At 38.3% G+C, this 22,875-nt stretch overlaps 1 protein-coding gene across 1 annotated transcript; it reads left to right on the forward strand.

Moving 5' to 3' along the window:
- The first annotated feature begins 610 nt into the window (after positions 1–610).
- On the forward strand, positions 611–18,988 carry LOC139149737 (putative N-acetylated-alpha-linked acidic dipeptidase). Its single transcript, XM_070721685.1, has 17 exons — positions 611–974; positions 5,673–5,823; positions 6,690–6,821; positions 8,835–8,963; positions 9,538–9,727; positions 10,156–10,246; positions 10,555–10,647; positions 11,022–11,107; positions 11,361–11,480; positions 11,708–11,790; positions 12,183–12,314; positions 12,926–13,005; positions 13,362–13,452; positions 13,947–14,199; positions 14,604–14,685; positions 17,858–17,950; positions 18,540–18,988. The coding sequence occupies exons 1-17, from the start codon at positions 718–720 to the stop codon at positions 18,724–18,726; spliced, it is 2,250 nt and encodes a 749-aa protein (XP_070577786.1). The 5' UTR covers positions 611–717; the 3' UTR covers positions 18,727–18,988.
- The last annotated feature ends 3,887 nt before the right edge of the window (positions 18,989–22,875 follow it).

The following is a 22,875-nucleotide window of genomic DNA, read 5'->3' on the forward strand; positions in this document are numbered from 1 at the left end:
GCACTATTCATTCGAGCATGTAATTAATCATCCTTGGTCAGGCTGTGTCACAAATAGTTGGGGGATGGGGGATGGCGGAACAATTCTATGGGACTAAAGTCAAAATTCAATGATAAATGTTTCAGAAATTATCTATATAAACATCGTATTTAAAATTCTGTGTATTAAATGTTATTGTCTGAAAATTATGAATGTATCGGATACGTTATGTGAACAAATTTTGTTTCATGGATGTGTAAATCGACTAATTAATTATTTAACAAAAAGATCACACTGCAGTATGATGTAATTTCTAAGTTGCTACTTGGTAATGCGCGATCATTACTCCCCCGACCCCTTGAAAACTAATTTTCAAACATTTACAAACTTTTTATCGACCTATTTAATGAAAAGGCAAGGGAGAACAGCGGATGCAAAATTAATGTAATGATTGAGAAATACATCTCCAAGTTTTTTCACATGTCATAAACTTAGACCAGATATGATGCATCCTTAATTTATGATCTGGAAGATTCTGTCATGTCTGAGTGGGTTACTCATGGTCATAGCCGATATGGAGGTCATAACTTCCCCCCCCCCCCCCGTTCATATTTTGTGAACGCAGCCTAGACGCGTGGTGGTCTATCTGAACTTCATTTGCGCTCTTTCTTTCAACACCATTGGTTATAGTTGTGTCCCTGGTCGCCCTGTATCTTATCATCTCTCTACCCCAACATCATGGGCTACGGGCGTAACACTGCAGTAAGTTTGGACCGTTACTTTCTCGCCTTAATTCTGGGTGTCGTGCTCCTCGTAGGGTTCGCCATCGGAATACTTATCGGACATTTCGCCATATCCAAAACCCCATCGTCGGCACCGCCACCACAACAAGATGGTCCTAGCTGTGGAGCAGCTTGCAAAGAGCCCGATGCAGACGGCATTTTTGATAAAATGGTCGCCGAAATGAAGACAGATAATATTAAGAATTATTTACGGTATGTTCACCTGTCTCCTGTAAAAAACCTCTACACATAAGCTCAGTCATCACCTGTTGCGCAGCTCTCTATTTACCAAAATTTATCAACTTTTGCGAGCACTCCCAGTTTGACCTGATTATTTATGGTAAAACCAGACTAAAAGCTTTGTGGTGATATTGAACATTAATATCATTGTTATGCAGGAGCTTATTTTCGTTTACACGTGCCGATGGATTGTTTTAACGGATATTTTAATCAAACGACAGCTATGGCTAGCTACACCGATAAAGTGACCATGATATAGAATGCTGATTACAGCTAGCCCTAAATCATTAAACAGTGAATACTCTAGAGATACTTAAGAAGGTGAGGAAAAAACTATAATCAGAATAAAGGGTATAAAGACCTTAATGTTTCAGTCTTTCTTCATTTTTTCGTCGTTAGATTGTAATTTATACCACGCACAAAATAATCGTTGGCGGGCCCAGAAAATTTCTCCGATTGGTGATTTGCTCTAGACAGTCAGTTTATCCGAGGGTGATAAACAAGAGAATGGGGTTGAAGTGTTTTACTAATTTTGTCTTGCGGGAGAGCGCCCTTTTGCTCTAGTCAATATTGGCCATAACAATTCGTATGTGCGCTGTCATGATATCTAATCGTTCTCTAGATCACATCTGTTACTTTTTATCACAATTTTATCATATTTGTTTCGCTTCACAAAACGAGAAAATTTTCTTCTACTTCTCCATAACTTTTACGTTTGCAAAGTTTAAGCAGTACAAAGTTTAAACTTTTGCAAACACATTGTGCACAATGCTAAATATTACTGCTGACAAATGAATTCCATTTTGGATTAAAATTCAGTTGCCAACAATTATTACAACTACAACATTCACCATTGAACACATGTATATACCGTGACGACAAGTTGAGTACCAGGACATTCGACCCTGTTTGACGATTAGATTGAAAGGCGTATTTCCCAAATAAAAACAAATAACATGAAAAATAAAACCAAAAGTAACAGCTACTGGAGCGAGCTTTAATCACATGAAGATGTATTAGTGGCGAGTCATGAAAAATTTCCTTTCAAGAACCTTCATAATAAAAATCCCTGTTTTTTTGAAACATAGTACACGAGAACTTAATTGGAGTTTATAGAAGCTGTCATAAAGATAATTTTTACATGTTTACATGCAGATAGCTGTAAATGTTCCATATAGTTTGTAGGTCAGGGTTCAATTTAAAGCTTTGAAAAGTGCAGATTTTAGTGTAGTTGGGTATGCACGCCGTGCCTATGCCGAAAAAACGTAAAATAACATTTTTAGGTGTGAATATGTGTTACTTTATTCTTTATTCTCACTGTCCTTTTTTTACAATCTAGCTGAACATTCCACAAGATGAAAAATATCACTGATTTGGGTTTTTTTTATGGATAGAACGGATAAAGACTTACTTATTGAATTGCATTATGGGAAAGCTCAGCTTTCGCACGATCGTGAGGAAATCTTAGTACTAACTGACATCATGCTTCACACTGTACGGGGACACTTGACTTGAACTTCATCATGTTCATAATACACGTAAAATGAATGTTTATATCTTCACTCAGCCTCCGTGTCGGTCATTTCCACTGCGTCTCAGAATGCCCTCAACGGAAGAACAGGGAATCGACCCGATACTTCAACTTTCATAATCGCTCATGCACTCTCGTGCGGGAGTTTTTTTGGGTTTTTTTGACACCATTGAACAGCCGAACACTTTTGAATGCACTTTCTTTGTTTCGAGTTAAAATGGGGTCATGGCATTTGACCGTACCTTGCTGTGCCGTCTGCACGCAGAGAAATTGGCAGAGATACAATCTTGTAGATAGTGGCTAAATATTGGCCAGATACCAAAAGATTGTGGGCAGGAATGCTCGAAATGATCGCGGTTTCTTTAGACAAGAGTGATCGATGGACGTCTCTGCATGTTTGACTCCGTACTGATTTACCACATATGTTACTGTTGTTGATCTTTCTATGATGCACGATGTAGCTATGTGCGAGTGAATGTCTTTTAGAGCACGATTCGAGTTCATGGATTAAGAGGTGACTGACTCGACTGTTGACAAGTTTAGGGTGTTTTTACGCCTTCGGCCATGTTTTACAACGCATCATAAAAGTCTGAAGATAACCCGCCCTACATCGGCACAACAAACAAGCGTCGTATCAGTATGATGATAGTGAGTTGCTCAAATTCATAAACCTGCATTTTAATCATATTTATAATTAGTAAACGATTAACCTAAAAGTTTCTTGTCGGATGTATCTAAATTATATTTTATACAAAGTTCACGCCGAACCCATGTGTCGCATGTGACAGTTCAAAGATAAGCCCCAGGAAAACGCTTAGCAAGGAGACTCTCTCGTGCGATCACCGACTCGCACGGCTATGCTGTGTTGTGACGGTGTCAGAATGTCAAGACACCTTCATATTTCTTTCAGAACAGGTGTACATTCGAAGCGCCGCCAGCCGATATGTTGACAACCTGCAACTCGTTATACTTTCAGCGCTGGCGCGGCTACCGCGTGCACCACTGGCACCGGCGTCTGAGTCACATATCATGTTGCAGCTCAATTGTTAAACTGCATACTGCTCTTGGTTTATATATATTCAAAACTAAGCCGCCTAAGGGACTGGTCAGTTTCTTCAGCCTGGGGGGGGGCGGTGGATTCATGGGGGGGGGGGGTCACCCTGTTTTTGACTTTGGTGATAGGGGGGGTCACCATGTTTTTGAAATGCCCAATAGGGGGGGGGGGTCAGTGTGTTTTTGAATTTTGACACAGGCTCATCATTGCCTAAAATGCTAGTGTCAGCCACAAAATTCATCATTCAGTTGTATTTTTCGGCGCGCCCTTGGGGCGCGTAATTTTAATAATCAGTCATATTTTTCAGCACGCCCAACTTTAACATATCAAGCATACATACATCAGAGATATCTGTATGTTCAATAGTTTTCAGCGTGCTCTTCAAGCTCATTACTTTAATATATCATACATCTTTCAGCATGCCCTTAAGGTGCATGACTTTAATATACAAGGCATATATATCAGAGATATCAGGATGTTTCATATTTTTTGGCGCGCCCTTCGGGCGCCATACTTTCAGAGATATCTTGATGTTTGCTAGGTGAAAGTGTACCATTATGAAATCTGCATTTCATATGAAAAGGATGACAAATTCCTGATACTTTTCTGTTCTCTCTGTGAGAATTCAGTATGAGAAAGCAACATGCACAAATATTTCACAATATATATTTGATACAGTGACTTATTTTAGAGATAGAAAAATGACAAGATATCTTTCCTTCTCATTGATGCAATTATTTTCCTTTGTTTCATAGGTTTTCTGTAGAAAGATGCTTTTTTATGAACAAAATAACAGTTAAAAAAGGCAGTTTTTGTCATTATTAGCTGTGCTTTTATGGTTTCAATGTTACACAAGAAAAGGTCCTCTCAGACACTGTACACATCAGATTTGGCTAAAAAAGCTCTCTATGGCTCCTCAGTAGATTTAATTGGATGGTTGGCAAGTCTTAACACCCATCAAAGTTTTTGATTCACTGCTTTTTCCTCTTTGATATTAATGATTGACATCCATTTCTGTACAACCTATGGAGTTATCGAGTTTAAATAAAGATTAATAATAATAATAACAACAGTTCAGGACATCTGGTTAAGCAGAGAAAGTGTGAAATACATTCACAGCTCATTCAAAATACAGCTCATTCAAAATGTACTGTATTTAAACTTTAAGATTGACACTTTGAAATTCCTATCTTACAACTGACATGTCAACAATTTCACTAAAACATAGAATGACTATTTAAAATATAAATATATGTAAAATGTAAAATATAATATATATATATATATATATATAATATATATATATATATATATATATATATATATAATTTATGTCCATCTTTTGTTTTACCTTTGTCGCGCCCGGGGGGGGGGTCACCCTGTTTTAGAAATTTGGAATAGGGGGGGGGTCACCCTGTTTTCAAAATTTGGAATAGGGGGGGTCAGCCACTTTTTGACGTCGGCAAAAAATAATCCACCATCCCCCCCCCCCCCAGGCCGAGAAACTGACCAGTCCCTAAAGTAAGATCGACTCAAACTAACTCCAGCTGGGACCATAGACAGTAGGGTTTATCTACTGTCTATGCTGGGACCAACTTGGAAGAAGATCAAATCGGCCCTAGATTCAGAGTCGGCCAAGTATCTATAGTTATGCCTACATTGATTAAGTTCAAAGCCAATTCGGCCAAATTTCAAATTTTGATTGAATTGATACGTAATAAGTAGACGGTAAAGGGTTAGCTGATGGACATCCCGTCCGGCCTGGCATCGTCCATCCAGACAGTGCCCGCCAGAAATCGTCTGGTGTAAAAACCGAGCTGTAAAATGATCTTGGAAAGCAAATAAACGTCGGTTTATCATACCGCATCAAACGCATGTTTGCTTTGGACCCCGCAATTGATTTTAGGGCCTTTGAGTTTGTTTCAGGTCAGTTTGAGCTTATTTCGATTTTGGTCGAAGTGTTGAAAGCGGCATTCATCGCGCACACTAAAGCAATTTTAAGCCAAAACATTGATGATGTATCGCATTTGTGCATGCATGGTGTATTTTGACAGTCAAGCACGTGTCCTTCCAATCATCGTTACAGGAGGCTGACGTCAACGCCACATCTGGCTGGGACTCCGGCAGACCTGACCAACGCCGAATATGTCCGTGACCAATGGCTTGAACAAGGACTCGATTCAGCCACTCTTTATCCCTATGACGTATTACTGGCATATCCGGAGGCTGACAACTTGGTAAGAGGGAAGATAACAAAACCTGGCCGGGGAGAGCAATATAAATTAATTATTAATATCACCAACAGAGCGGTCTTTGTTCTGTAGAAAAATTTACACATATTAAATCCACTCTGGCCTGGTTAATTTCTGTGAAATTTTCACATTATGTTCCTTAAATACGATATAACAATCCGACAATTTTGTTTGACAGGAAACTTCTCATATTTTGAATAAGAGTCATTTTAGTTTTGCTTATAACGATTTAAGTTTTTGAATGCCTTTCAAACTCTGCCATCTAAGAATGAGAAAAGTTTTTGAAAAAAAAATCGTCATTATTTCTATAGATATATAGTTTCAGATGAGATAGTCAATTTCATAAGGTAGTGTCAAGTTACCCTAGTATTGACTTACATGAATTTTTATCAATAATACCGAAATTGATGTTTTCAACCCAAAATATGTACCCTTTCATTTCTCGAGTAATTGGTAGTTGCTACCATACTAAACTTAAGATTCTCTGCTTTTTGAAAATATTTAGAGAGGAATTTCGTGTCGTCTTTGATAAGAAATATTGCTTTGAATAAAAAGTGTGCTGGTTCAGTTCAACGCCGTGTTTACTTTCTGAAGGGTAGTTCTGGCTTCTTACGTATTTATCATTTTACTGTTATGATTTTCACTCGAAATTGTAGCTTCCAATCACAGAATTTTGCCCACGTTCAGTCCATTTAAGTGTATGTAAGGCTTTATACAACCCTTGGTTGAAAATTACCCGTCCGCAGTAAGAATCTTATCTTTGGTGAGAATGATGCCAAACCGACTTCTCCAAAATACGATTCTCGATAGCGCCCTCACGCTACAATATCCGTTTCCCTGCAACTACTCAGGTTCAGCTATTGGACGAGGATGGGGAAGTAAACTTCACCTGCGCTATCAAAGAGCGGGGACTGCGAGAAGAGGAAGACAGCGAAGACATAGTGAACCCATTTAATGCATACTCGGGAAGTGGCACTGTTGAAGTAAGAAAGCATAAGTTAGTATTTATCTTCACCCCTTAATGTAGACAGTTTAGGAGAAAGCCTCCTCTTCTGTCTATGGTTCTGATTCGCCTCAGAGAGGCTGATGTGTGCCATCGAGGAGACACTGTTAGCTGAAATAAACACAGCCCTGATTCTAGGGTGCCTTCAGTCTGAATACACGGAAAAGATGTTGAAGTGCCATCGTATAGCTAGAAAGCACAATATTTTATCGTACGCTCGATTGATTGACTTTGCGGCTCACAGAAATTAAGAGGCCTAGCATGAGAAGGTTAACCATTATTAAATATTAATCAGACAAAAGTTGTAACTTTGATGATATTTTAATTATTTTTGCAATTTAAAACTATTAGGTTGTAATGTTCTTCCCCTAAAATATGTCGAAATGTAAAATACTAGCCTTGCAAACACAATAATTTGTATACAATATGTGCAACATCATTATTCACATACGTCTGTAACCTATGGAGTTTTGTCGTACTGTCAGTTTCGGTATTAGGGGCCGTGGGGTCAAATAATTAACATTGACTCGGGTCAAATAACTTTTGGTGTTATTGGACGCTATTTGACCTTTGACCACATAACAGTTTTATGTCAACAGGTAAAACGAGGCAATATTTCAGAATTATTTTCAAAAGGTTTACATAGGACGATCGTACGTCCCGCAGTGAATAATGATCAGTCAAAACCCTGTGAATTTGAGTGAAATTATGCGCATGAACTGGGCGTGAACTGGGCGGGTAGAATTTTCGTTCTGTACAGGACGCGCGACGCAGTGTACGACAGGGCATTCTTAAAACGCTATAATTTCGACTTTTCTGGTAAAATTGGACAAAAAAGGGTGTATAAAAAATGTTTTCACAAAATACCGGGATTTATGTCTTCGTACATCATCGTGCGCTTCGACATTGTCCTCGACGCTACGCGTCTGGAACAATACCTCCGTTGTACAATGTACATCGGACGTAAATCCCGATATATTGTAGGCCTAAATGTTGGAGACAATGTTACATTACTTTTCAATAGCACTGATCGCAAATGACGTCACTGTTCTCTCTCATTAATATGCATAAATAAATATTTGTCTGCATTTTCCGCATAAACGACGAAAATAAAACCTGCTAGCGTTACAATGGTTACTAAAAGTCACGCTAGTTCGTGGTATATTATGGCTCAGACTACAAGCTGCAACAACAGCCGCGCATGCAACAACAAAGTTTATCCGAATTTTAGGCAGCGTTGTCCGAAAGTCGCGCGTGCAGCTATAATTAGTATTAAACAACCCTGAAATCGCGATCAACGCTATTCTGAATCGGTTTCCCATCATGACATCGGGCATTGCACGCGTATACACCTTTTTATCGGTATCATGTCTTGATTCATAGTATTGATCCTGGCACGGTAGTACTGAAAACAAAAGTGTAACCGCAACGGCTGTAAAGTTGCATAGCGTTTCAGTCTCTTTCTGTTGTAGGAAGCAGTGAGAAGTCTCGCATTTTTGGTGTAGTCTACATTTGAAGTATAGCCATGGGTTATAAGGCGTTATTAGTTATAACAAAAGTATAAAAAATTATTTTATTAATAAATAGTTTTGATAAAAACTTGATATTTCTGTCATTATCGTAAAGTACCAAACTGCAATGGAATCCTGGATGATGATAGTATTTATGCCAAATTCACGCAGCTGCCACAGCCCATCAGAAATAAAGCCTATATTGCTTAAGCTGTAGCATTGCATGCTTAATGTACGGTCACAGTACTGCCGCGAGGCATGCGCAGTACTGTGAATTTGGCATAAATTCTGATCATCCTTCAGGATTTGAGTGCAGTTTCGTACGATTGTAAGTATGCAATAATGACAAAATATTAAATTGTTATCAACGATTTTCATGATCATATTTTTTATTAATGAAATATTTTTTACACTTTTTTGATAAATTAGTAATGCTTTATAACCCCGTGTTATAGCTGTAACAACCCGAATATCCCTTATAGGGAGACTTGGTGTATGTGAATTATGGAAGGGATATCGATTTCGATAAACTGGAAGAAATCGCACCCGACTTAAACTTAACAGGAAAGATACTGATCGCAAGATATGGAAAGATATTCAGAGGAAATAAGGTGAGAAAAATTTCCTGACAGGTGTAGTGATGTGCTTAATCTACAATCTTTTGGATTTCATGCTTTCATTGCACAGTTATGGGACGGCATGGTGGCGAGGAGTCGGTTTTATTATGATCATTTAATTCTTCTGTCAACACTTCCGGCTATGGTTGTGAACTGAGCATGCGCGAGATGTGGCCCACTCAACTTTTTGAATTCTGAATTCATGGAGATAGCAACATCTCATTTTATTTGAAGTTGCTATCAGAGAAAGTGTTTCGAGAAGGTGCTTTTAAAACTTTCGCAATGCAGATGAGTCACTCCACTTGCGTGAAGCGATGAGGTCTGGGAAACGAGACAAAGTTTGAATCCGCCAGGTCACGTGACTGCAAATCTCTCAACTTTTGGTAAAAAGGGGCTGTTTGATAACAGTACACGGCACACGATGCATTATTGTTTTTGTTTCGGATAAAACTCTCTGACTTGTGCAAGAACAGTTTCATCGAAGAAAGTAGGGTAACTTCCATTTCTCTGCAGCCAAAACTTCTTCTCTAGGCCTTTTGAAAAGCCTCGCTCTTTTCCTAACACACAGGCCTTACATGCCGAGCAATATGGAGCCGTAGGTCTGATCCTTTATTCAGACCCCGCTGATTACGCCGCTGAGGACGCTACAGATGTCTACCCAGATTCGTGGTGGTTGCCTGATACCGGGGCCCAGCGTGGTAATTTGCATGTCAGCGACCACAAAGGGGACCCCTTGACACCTGGATACCCAGCAAAAGGTCAGAAATCACTATTACACGGATTTGAAGATAAATAAAACTGGGCGTATATTTCTATCGTCGTTTATATGTACAAAACTAGTCACAGTAGAACTCTGTTGTTTTCATATCTTGTCTGCTTGAATTTCATTTTCGATGGCGAATTCAAATCTAAACCCAAACGCAATATTCATATACTTAACATTTTGTTTATCTTAATATATATATATATATATATATATAATATATATATATATATATATATATATATATATATATATAAAATAAATTACTTCAAGTACAAAGTAATTATGTACATATACAATATATGAGTATTTATGTGCACGCGCGCGCGCGTGTGTGTGTGTTTGTGTGTTTGTACATACATTTACATGTGATACTATGTCTCCGTATTGTAAGAACATACTGCGCTGTTCATTTCCCTTCAGATTATGCCTATCGCACTTCGGTTGAAGACTCCCCGTTACCCACAATTCCAGTCCATCCAATAGGCTATGGTGACGCAAAGATGTTCCTTAGGTAACCGGTGTTCAGGATTGATCATTCAATCAAAAGATTTTTTTTCTCAAAAAAAACATACAAAGTTTTTACCAAGACGCCATATTCGTCTCATAATCTAACAGATTTGCAGGTTTCCACAGAGTATATAGGATAGTAAGACGTGGGTCAGGAATCGTCATCGAGGCCTCATGTGTTCACATTATATTAAAGGAATGTTCTGTCGTGTGGTCCATCTATTTTTAAATTGTCTGCTGGCGGGCTGCCATGTTTTTTCACCGACTTATCTTGGTGAGCTTTTATGAGAAATATTGTCCTTGTTTTTCAAGGGAACTGACGAGTACCTATCCCATCCCGGAAGATTGGAAAGGGGGCCTAGACATAGAGTACAATATTGGACCGGGCTTTATGAACCCCGACAGGTGAGCACTGAACCAATTGTCTTCTGATATCACAAACTAATTATCACGTTTAGGAGTCATTCTAAAAATCGATACCCTTTTCGCTTGCCCTCCTCGAAGGTTCTTTGAGTGTCTCAGGTTGGTTGAACTGATAGACCGAGAAAATCAAGCCATTTCCGGACTACGCAAACTTCAATAGCAACATCTGCCCAATGGTATTGGTGGACTTGGATGAGGGAAGTGGGTCTACAAAGCTGAAAAAAGCACATGCACAAATACACACACAAACCAAACAAACCAAACAACAAAAAACAGTCATTGCATAATTTTGAAGAATACTTAACAATGTTGCATACAGGAACGCACAACGATTCGTTTTCTGTCTTTCCCTGTAGGAAGGCTAGGATGGAAATACATACTACCAACCAAATGCGTAAAACATACAATACCATAGGATTCATCAGAGGAGCTGTAGAACCAGGTACTGAACAAGTTGTAGAGATTTTAATTGAGAGATTCAAGTGGCTGATACGTTTTTGAACTGTATACAAATGATAAATAAAATACGCTCTTCGGAACATCTCCTTTTCAGTAATACCACACGGGAATCACATGACAAAATAAACGAGAGTTGAGTATTTCGAGCTTCGCAATCAGCATATCTACCTCCGTGATGGTAGTCACATTTATCACCTAGAGTTTCTCTCTGTCTCTGTCTCTCTATCTCTCTCTAGATCGTTACGTCTTACTCGGTAATCACCGTGATGCCTGGATATTTGGAGCGATTGATCCGTCCAGTGGTACAGCTGCCATGCTTGAACTCAGTCGAGCCTTTGGGAAACTCATGAAAGACGGTAAAAACGTGTGCAATGAGTTCATACCAGCAGTGGTGTGATTTACAAAGTTGACGATTTTCGGGATTTCGTTCGCGTCAGATGATGACGGCACAACAACAGACAGATGTTGGGACAGCTGAGTGACATATTGCTTTGCCGCCCTCGTTTAAAATGCTTTGCTTCTTTGAATGTTTAAAATGCCATACCTAACACGTGCCATGTTTCTATCAATCACACATTGACAGGTTGGCGTCCCAGACGCTCCATAATGTTCTGTAGCTGGGGAGCTGAGGAATATGGTCTCATTGGATCTTCGGAGTGGGTTGAGGTGAGTAGCAGTGCGATGTTGTTACAACAATATTATTGCCCTTGGCTATCTTCATTATTTTGTCGGTATAACCTCCGAATGTTGCTGGGCAGTTTACACTCTGAGAGATTGATTTATCATTGGTATGCAGAGGCATACCGTTACACCATCGTTAAAATTATGTGGTTGCTCGTTGAAGTTACAAGTATGACTTACTTTCATTGAAAAACGATTCTTCAAAATAATTTCCCATCAAAGATAACATTCGTGTCCTCTCTTCATCGTTTAAATTACAGCAATCTCTCTCGATGCGTAACAATCTATCTTTGGTTGTCTCTCGATGATACCGTCTCCGTGTCTTCCTCTGTCTGTCTCTCTCCCTCCCCGTCTCAAACACTACTTTTTTCGAACAGGAGTTTGCAAAGAATCTTGGGGCGAGAAGTGTCGCCTATATCAACGTTGATATTGCTGTGTCCGGGCCATACTCCCTGAGGGCGAAATCTACACCACTGTTGTACAAGGCTGTCTACCGTGCAGCACAGAAGGTATGGCCCGAAATTTTGTTGTAATTGATGAAATGGCATGCTAAGTAAGTCGTATCCTAACGGGCGAATCATGGCAGGCCACTGTTTTTTTATGAGTCAAGGCCGCTTTGCATTGTATGTGAACTGGTCGTCTTTGAAGGGAAGGTAACGGGATTTCTTTTGTATGAAAAGTCTTATCGCTAATTTGAAGCAAGAATTATAATTAAGAGCGTTGCCATTGATGAAGTAGAAAGCGCAGTTATAGGGGAGGTAATTTTCAACGTTTTCTGGTAGTTCGCTCAAGGGAATTGCTTTTTGTTTGATAAAGAACTTACCTCAACACCTACGTTGGTATTTGAAAAATACACTTCATATATCCAAAAAATGAGGATGTGAAAGCGCAGTTTTCTTCACAGGTTTATTACGTCTGCACATGGCTTAAGAAAAAATCGCATGCATAAGGGGTTCGAAAATACGTTTCCGGACGGCGTTTCGCTGCTCCATGAACACAATGTAATGATGGAATTTGGCATGCCCGGATGATGCCGTGCCTAATATTCCCCCCAGCTTTGTTTTAAAGCGGCATTTAATTGTTTACAGCAAATTAAGGTTAACACCTAATAATATTTCAGATCACCTCACCTGAAGAAGCTGGTAAGACTCTGTACGAGACTTGGTTGGAACGCATCGGTGGAAATGACGGCTTGCCTAGGTAACGTTCACGGGGATGTAACATTGGGACGCAGAACAGGAATAGGGCACAACATTCGCTATTCGGAAAATAATGCATTTTTGAAGATTTAATTTACAGACTAGTGGATTGAAACACTATACCTTATTCCCCTTGCTATGGCTTTATTTCCTTTCAAGTCAGAAAGTGTTTAAATCTTTTCATACCTTTTATTTCCTGATCGCCGATCACACAATCGATCAATACATGTTCCACTACCAATGGTGACAACACATCACCTAGCTATCACCCGTTTTCATTCAAATGTCACCGATGCCGATAAATGCTCACATTCTTCAGGCTCTGAATCAAATTCTCTCTCTCTCTCTCTCTTTCAGCATTACTAATCTTGGATCGGGCAGCGACTTTGCACCATTCGCTTACCAAATCGGTGTGACCGCCCTGGATTTGAGCTATCGTGAAAACCCGGTAATTGTCCCCCATGTCGCTGCAATGCTGACCTATACAAGCTGTTGTTGTTTACTTTTGTTCGCTCCGTTTATGTTAAGAGCATGGAATATCTTTGAAATGTAAAAAAATCTGATTAAGTGTATGGTAAGGCATAATTGGAAGACTGGAATATCCTGGTATATAATAGATTGTCGTAAGAATAATACCAATTTTCATTTCGAAGTTTAGTTCCAAAGTCTAATCAAACTTGCAATATTGTCATCTCTTCCACTGATTGATAAACTTGGCAAAAGTGAAAGCTCTAAATCCACGACTCCTGCTTTTAACTTTCCTTCCTCGCTCCTCCTCTGCTCCGCAGTCGTCAAGCAGAACGAAAATCGAATTCTTAGAAAATTTCTTTCTGGTTTCACTTTAGCTCGCTGGTCTGTGTTTTTCTCCTGTCCCTGTGTCTGCTTGTCTATTTGTCTTTCATTTTGTCTCTAACTGTCTGTCTGTGTGTCTCTTTTCTTCAGGCTCTTGGACTTTCATCCTACCCCGTCTACCATTCTGTTTACGAGACGTTCTACCTTTTCGAGAAGTTCATAGACCCTGCTTTCCGACGGTCTCTAGCGGTTGCTCAGCTGTGGGGAGAGGTTGCACGTGACTTGGCCGAGTCTGTCATCATCCCCTTTGACTGCAACGATTACGCCGAACAGTTGGAATCGTCCATAGGTGATTTGAAGGGCCACTATGAATCAAAGATGAAGAAAAAGGATATCGATTTTGGTATGTTGATTTTCACGCATTCAAGTAACATATATCATGTATGTATGTATGTATGTATGTATGTATGTATGTATGTATGTATGTATGTATGTATGTATGTATGTAGGTATGTATGTATGTATGTATGTATGTATGTATGTATGTATGTATGTATGTATGCAATTTTTATATTTTCATAAAGATTTGCCATTAACAGACCAACGTGAAAATAAAATCACTTACAGCAAGCATTTAGCTCTACTACCCTATAACATAACATATATTATAAGGTATTGATCAAAAAAGTTTATAAAACCGTTATCTGGAATAATTCATGCACCGATAATACCAATAGCATTGCTCAAAAAGTACCTTGCGAAGTGTTAAATCTGAACAATGTCATATGAGTGGTTCTCTCTCTTTAGATGCTATCGATGCCGCTGTAGGTGCGTTCAAAAGTGCAGCAAAGATTTTCCATGAAAAACTGGCCGGGATGAAGTTTGATAAGTAAGTGGAAATCAAAAATCTGAAATATCAAAAGATAAATAATCTTTCTGGTATTCCCGCTGACGAAGCTCATTGTACAAATTAGTATTGGCAGTCTTCGTGTCTTCTGAGGACTCAGAATACAGGGACAACATTTTGCCAGATATTGCCAGTCGTCGGAAAGAAATAAAACGTTGCTTAAACGAAGGACTGACATTGCACTTAATAAAAACAAAAAAAACCATGGAATATAAAGAGGTCAGAAAATTCTAAAGATTACAAGGATGAACGCGGGAGACCATAATCAAAGGAAAGGAGCAAATTTCCCCTTGAAAGGGATAGCAAATGTCACTTTTCACTATTTTTGTTTTGATTGTCAAGTACAAGTGCTTGTTCTTCTCCCTTAATCATTTGGAAACACCGACCGTACAGCTTGTCAGAAGGGCGTATACCTGTTCCAATTTTGCCACAGTTACCATGGAAAGAGAAAATCTAACTAATTACAGATTTTAAAGGTATACTGTCACCTCTTCCAATTTTGCACACAGTTACCATGGAAAGAGAAAATCTAACAATTCACAGATTTAAAGCGGGTGGCCGCTTTTTAAAAACAGCGCCCTCACATGGGCATTTTGAATACCAAGGAACGTCCCTTTGACCATATATGGGCATATTTAGATTACAGGTGACTGTATGTTATTATTATTGTTAACATTTGAATCTTAGCCCGGACTAAAATTTACTTGTAAATCACAACAATACCATTCTTTAAATGTATAAATTGAGTTGACAAACTAAATACATAAAAATCTAAACATGCTTTAGGGAGTGCCAGACCAAGTATATATGTAACTGCAGTCGAATTCACAATAAAAACGAAAACTGAAAAAAAACCCAAATCGTCCAAATTTACAGCTACTATTCCTGTTAGTGTAATTTCACCACACCCCTCCCAGAAAAATCAACCTACAGTTTTCATTCTCTGTAATGGTAACGTATGCAAGCAATATGCCAAGATGGTAAGATAGTTCATATACGTATGTAGTATCTGCTACTTTCGCCAATGCAGTTAATTCTTCTGACTGAAGAATGGACACGGGGAGCAGTTTTTGGAGATGCGAAGTGCTTTGAGTGTCTGAACAAGTAAAATACATGGAAAGGTACCCAAGGGAAATGCATGTTACGATTTTCTTTTTTTTTGGGGGGGGGGGAGCAGGACAGTAATGACAATATAAAGAGTCAAGACTTTATCAAAATTTAACTATATCAAAATTTAAAAAATGGTACATATGGGGGGGGGGGGCTGACCGTGGGAAGGCTGAATCCAAGACTGGGATTGGGTAGTCCATGATAACTTGCTTCATAACAGAAAACTAAAAATATCCCATCATTAACTTGCACCTTTAAAAGCCATCACATTCATGTAAAGAAATTAAAATCATACTTTTTTGTTCTGTGCAAGAAAATACAGCTATCGCCAGTTTTCTGTTTTATCTAGTTTTCTGTCTGTAAGGCTGCGTTCACAAATAACGATTAGGGGGGGGGTGGAGGAATTTCGATTGAAATCTTATTTTTTTTCAGATCCCCCCCTAAGTACCCCAAAAAATTTTCAAATGCCCCCCCTCTATATGGTCAAAATTTTTCAAGTCCCCCCCCCCAACTATCACAGGCCCGCATATTTGTAAAGGATGTGAGCGCAGAAAAAATAAACATATTGCGCCGTTCCGCTCACAGGTGTTCAACACTACCTGTATTAGCACTTTGTATAGTCATATTCCCAAGGCAAGTTCTTTAAATGCATCAGTGAATTTTTAGATTTATTGGTCTAAAAGCCAACTTGAGTTAATCCAACTCTGGCCAGGTCAATTGCTCCTGCTGAGGAGCACACAAAATGACAATCATGAGAGAGTAGGCAAATTGTGAATTCTGGCTAATTGCCATATTGCACAGTGACCTACCAAAATTTTTTCCAAAACTACAAGACATCTATGAATTAGATGCTACTCTAAATTGACAATACTGGAAGGTTAAAATGTTCCACCAAATAAATGTTTTAATCTCTGAAATTTTGGGGTGTAATAATTTCAAATTTGGTTAAAAAATAAATAATTCCATTTGGTCAAATATTTTACTTTTAGTCTTTACTGTTCAAAGTTTTACATTTGTATCATTTTATAACAAGAATATGAAAATTTAGAAAACCAAGCATGGTGACCCTATCTTTTTTCTGTTATATTTGATTATTCTTATATGCTAGAATTCAAACATTACTTTGTGTTCTTGCATGTGTTGCTCTCTGGCCTGATCTTGTGTACAATTATGTTTCACTGTCATGAGCATCATTTGACCCAAATTCTTCTTCAACTACCATGTACATCAGAGTCAGAGCTATCTCTGTCACTGATCAGGTATGCAGTGACAGTGAAACTGCAGGAGCAGAGCTTTAAAAATAGTGACACCATCCGTAGGCAGTAGCTGTATTAACTTTGATAATTTTGGCAATATTTTGTTCAGTTTTACAAATTTGTTCTAGTTCTACTCCCTACAGCCTGTTGAAATGTCTAGTATTCAGCTTGCTATCACAGCCTATTTATGTGTACCATGCATTTGTATCACTGACAACTGACTATCAGTCTGGACTCCAATTAAATTATCACTAAATACATATTTATATATTTATATATACAGGCTTTGTCGACAAACTAAATATTGTACGTTTGAGCATGCTGTAGGGAGATAGCAAGAAACTGTAGTTGTTATATTGCATAGAAATATTGCAGAAACCATTAACAGTTGCAACTTCTGCCCTGTTACGAGGCTCAAGTTTGTTTTTTACGACAAATCACACATTTAGATTTTTTCGAGATAAAAGTCATGAAATGTGACAAAATGGTTCTAAATTTTGTTAAATTATTTCTGACATTAAAACATTTTGATGACATTAAAAATGGTATTCATTTTTCATTGAATTATCTACAAAAGCTTGGAATTGGCAAATGTAAAACACAAAAGGGAACAAAAAATTTTCAAGTCCCCCCCCCTATAGGTAGAGCAAAATTTTCAAGTCCCCCCCTCTACTACCCCAAAAATTTTCGAATCCCCCCCTGAATTCCTCCAGCCCCCCCTAACCGGTTTTTGTGAACGCAGCCTAATTATCAGGCATTAAGATGATGTTTTGTAAATCTCTCACCAGCGCCATGGAAATTCGACAAATCAATGATCAGTTGATGAGCGTTGAGCGCGCTTTCATAGATCCCCTTGGACTCCCAAACAGGAAGTTCCTCAGGTAAGGACAAGAACGCCCCTTAGTCAAAGAAAACATTCCTTTATCTGTCCCCGCCTTTTGCATTTTTAGGGGAATTTCAATCACAATCAAGATCGTTTATTCAATGAAATGTATTTTGTTCACTGAACGCCTTTTCACAATCAAGTAGTGCAAAATTGTTACCATTATCTCATCAAATATCCATTAACTGACGGAACGAATATTGAAAATTATTCATACACGTTGAAAGATTGGGGAAAATACACCCCTCACTATCATAACGTATTTCCGATTTAGGAATACATTATGATAGTGAGGAATAGGAATACATTAACATTTACATGATTGTATATTACATATATCGCTGCAACCTTTTGAAACACAAATATATAAATACGCAAGAGCCACCAATTAAACCTAGCTTGCAAGCTGCAAGCGTAAGAGCTGAACGCAACGCCTTGTGACAAAATCATAGCATTTTCTTTAGAGCTGTGATGTTTGGTTTGTCAAGAAATAAGTTGTCCACTTTTAACTAGGCTACTGTCCATCGATAGCACACAGTGAAACAGTATGCAACTTCAGTAATTAAGACTATTTTGTGTTTCGTTAGACATGTAGTCTACGCTCCGAGTGGTACCAACTATTACGCGGCATCAGCATTTCCCGGAATAAATGACGCCATGTATAAGATAGAAGACGACGATGAAGACCAATGGAACGTGGTCAGACAGCAGATGGCTGTTGCGGCCTTCACCATCGAATCAGCAGCGACGACGATGATGGACGTTGAACTGTGAAAACATGACAGCGTATTCGGTTCATGCATATTTGTAAAACCTTGCCTCTCTAACTTACGCATGTTACATTGTATTGACACGATTAATGTCTCTACGAATAAGCGGAATATCATTGAAACATTTGCAAGGGATTATGTAATTTCTGTCGGGTTTTGGAAGAATGAAGAGTGTCAACTTTATCTTTTTTTTTCTAACAGACGTGGAGTTTGTTTCTCAAAGAGTTCAGACTGTGTCAATAAATATAAATTGGGTCAAATCAAAATGTTGTATTTTCATTGTGATCAAACGCTGGATGAATTGAGCATGAGATACTAAAAGTTGTTTTTAAACACCGAAAAATGTCTTACAAAAAAACAAAAGAAGAGAAAGCGAATAAATAATTTTGCAATGAATTCTCTTACACATGCTATTAGGGGCCTAAGCCCACTTATTTAATCTACAAAAATCTTTTTCTCCAGAACCAGCAAGCCATTTTGCCCATATCGTAATTAGAGTGAGTACTTGCAAGTTTGCGAAAGGCATTTAAATGTCGGTCGCATGGTTTGGTGGCCGTGTTTTAAGCAAATTCCTGCGATAACAATGACATAATTTTGAAAACTAGCTCACCATTGAGCAAAAAATGATCCATATCATCATTAATAGAAGAAGTTTCAAGTTTGCGAAAGACGTTTCAAGTGGTCACGTTGTGTAGCGGCTATATTGCCATTTACTATAAACCTACAATGACTATGAAATAATATCATTAAAAAATCTTCTTCACCAGAACCAACAGGCCATTGCAGCCAAAACATCTTGTCAATTTTATTTTGGACGTCAATGGCCTTACTTTCACATGTATCAGCAACTACAAGGGCTTTTTGTTTGACATTGACCAGAATGACGCCAATTTTCTCCTGCAAATTCATGATGACCTTGAATGACCATGAACTACTTTACTGTATCTCAGCACCTACACTTGCTAGAAGTACGGTCTCTGTAGTATATAGACAAGTATGTACCCTGATGTCCTGTGACCTACTTCCACATATCTCACAATACAAGGAAAGAGGCTTACATGTTGTTTAGACATTGAGCAGTATGGGACGCAATTTTTCTGCTTAAACATTTTGAAGACCTTACCTGACCTTTGATCCATTTTCAAGTATCGCAGTAACTGAATGGAGTAAAAGTTTGCAGTTTTTTGCATCTTGACCGGTATTGCATCGTAATTTTGGCTGTATTTTTGGGATGACCTTGGGATTAACTTTGACCTGCTTTTACGTATCTCAGGCAACTCAAAGGGCTAGAGTATTATCTTTGGTGGATTATTGACGTTAATGAAACTTAAATTTTACCCTAACTTTTTGGAATAGCTTGAACGACCTTTGGCCTAGTTTTACATTTCCTAAAAGTAAGAAGTTTGGATTCTGTTGTATATTTACTAGTTTGATACCTCAAAATCTCCACAAGTTTTATTGATGACCTCAGTTAACCTTTGAGTTTATTTCACATATCTCGAAGATAACAAATTTGCTACAGGTTTGGGTTTTTTGATATCGGTCAGTATGGCACAAACATTTTAGCCCAACTTTTTGGATGACCTTGACCCGCTTTTAGATTAATAGCAATCATACCCATCCGTTACCTAAAAATCACTGATCAAAAGTCAAATAAGGCTGCGTTCACAAATTAGGGGATGGCGGAATCACCATTAAAATCCTATTTTTTTCAGATCCCCTCTCGATACTCTCAAAAATTTTCAAGTTCCCCCAAATTATCATATAGCGATATATTTATTTTGGATGCACGTAAAGAAAAAATACACATGTGTTTGGCGATTCTGCTCGCACATGTTCAACACTACCAGTTATTAGCAGTTTGCAGAGCCACATTCCGAAGGCAAGTTCTTAAATTGACACGTCAGTGGACATTTTTGATTGATGAGTTAAAAGCCGACTTGAGCTAATCAATCTCCATCTGGCAAGGCCAATGGCACCTGCTGAAGATCACACAAAATGACGATCATGAGAGAGTGTGCAAATTGTGAATTCCTGGCTACATTAGATGCTACTTATAAGTTTTAAAAACTGATTATAGTGGAAAGTTAAAATTTTCCATCAAATAAACGTTTTGAATCTCTGAAAGTTTTGGTACAATTCTGAATCAAAGTCTTTACTTTACAAAGTTTACGTTTATTTTGTTATGTAATTTTAGTATCAATTTTTTTTTGCTGACGACAACAAATAAAAACAAAAAAGTTCTACTTTTGTGTTATTTTATGATGGAAATGTGAAATATAAAAAAATCAAGCATGGCCACCCCATCTGTTCTCTTTAATATTTGATTATTCTCATATGCCAGAATTCAAAAATCCCTGATACCTTTCAAGTCTCCTGGTCTTCTATGTGTCGCTCTCTTGCCTGATCTTGTGTACAAGTATGTTTCACTGTCATGAGCGTCACATGACCCGAATCTTCAGCTACTTCATAGTCAGAGCTATCTCTGTCTCTGCCGGTATCCAGTGACAGTGACACTGCCCGTAGGCAGTAGCAGGGCAGCAGCTGTATTAGCTTCGATAACTTTGACAATAATTTTGTTCAGTTTATACAACTGCATTCTTGTTCTTCTTCCTACAGCATGTTGAACTGTCCAGTATTCAGCTTGCCAGCTGTGAATATGTACCCCGCATTTGTATCATTGACAAATGACTTTCAGTCTTGTGTGTTTCAGCATGCTATAGGGAGACAGCAAGAAAACTTTATTAGACATACAACATAGAAATATTGAAAAAATTATCAACAGTTGCAGCGTCTGTCCCGATACCAGGCTTATTTGTTTGTCTGTTTTACAAAAAATCATACAGTTTAGATTTTTTCGAAGCAAAAACAATGGAATGTGAAAAAATGGTGCAACAATTGCATGACATTAAAATGTCATCAAATTTTCATTGAATTACCCACCAAACCTTCGAATCGTCAAAAAAGGGAACCAAAAAATTTCAGGTGCCCCCCCATAGGCAGAGCAAAACTTTCAAGTCCCCCCTCTACTACCCCAAAATTTTTCGAATCCCCCTGAATTCCTCCAGCCCCCTGACTGTTTTTTTGAACGCAGCCTAACATAGTTACTGCATACGGTAGGCACAGCACAGCACAGACTATGAACAAAGTGCCGGTGTAAAAAGATATATGGACGAATTAAAAGAGGTAGTGCTCTGGTAGAAAGTGGCATTCGACACTTTGTGGACGGTTTCTCTCATATGAATAATTAATCTCATCCATTATGTTCATATGTAATTGAAGCTTAATAATAGGGCTAGAGAATTGTGTTTTTCTTGGATATAGATCATTATTTTTTTACAAAAAATGTGTTCCCAAATTTCAGAACATGAAGCACATTTGATCTACTTTCAAACATCTCTGAAACATAAACATTTCAGTTCTACTATGAACCTGTGTAAAGCAGCTCCTGGATGACTTTCTCTGTAATGTCCAATTTACGATGTATATATCCAATTCTCCGCTAAACATTCGGACTATAAAATGTGCTGTTTGTAAGCTTGGGCCCCGTCAATACTGCCTGCATCTTTGATGTATCCCACTATTTTCTGTGACCATTAACGAGGGGAATTGAAACAATAAAGGTTTGTTAAGATGTCTAAATGACATATGGCTTGATATTTGTCTTTTCCTACTGAAATGTATAGATCATATAATTGATACTCTTAACACATATTAAAGCGTTATTCTCTTAATTCTTCAAAAATGAAAGTTTTAATCTTTTAAAGTTTTGTAACACTTGCTCAAGAAAACTCCAAACTATTTTTTCCTTCACTGTTAGGCCTCTTTTGTACCTCCCAGTCAAGTGACCTTCTTTCAAGATATTAATATGTTAGCAAATGTCTGGTGCCTTGAAATACGCAGTTTGTATACGCGACTATCCTTCCTGTGTCCCATGCTCTGCATAGTCAGCCCAACCCCTTTCAGAAAACAGCATCTGGAAATATCTTTCAAAAACAGCCTCTGGAAACGATCTCATGATGATCTAAATCTAGAAGCAGCTAGTTGAATTTACGTGACAACAATGTGACTCTATAAGTGACCTTTCTGTGTGTGGCTTTCATCATTCAAGTTGACACTGAGGTCGACTGTCAGCTCAGCCAAGAGTTAATAC

Source organism: Ptychodera flava, chromosome 14, assembly GCF_041260155.1.
Source record: "Ptychodera flava strain L36383 chromosome 14, AS_Pfla_20210202, whole genome shotgun sequence".
Lineage (NCBI taxonomy): Eukaryota > Metazoa > Hemichordata > Enteropneusta > Ptychoderidae > Ptychodera > Ptychodera flava.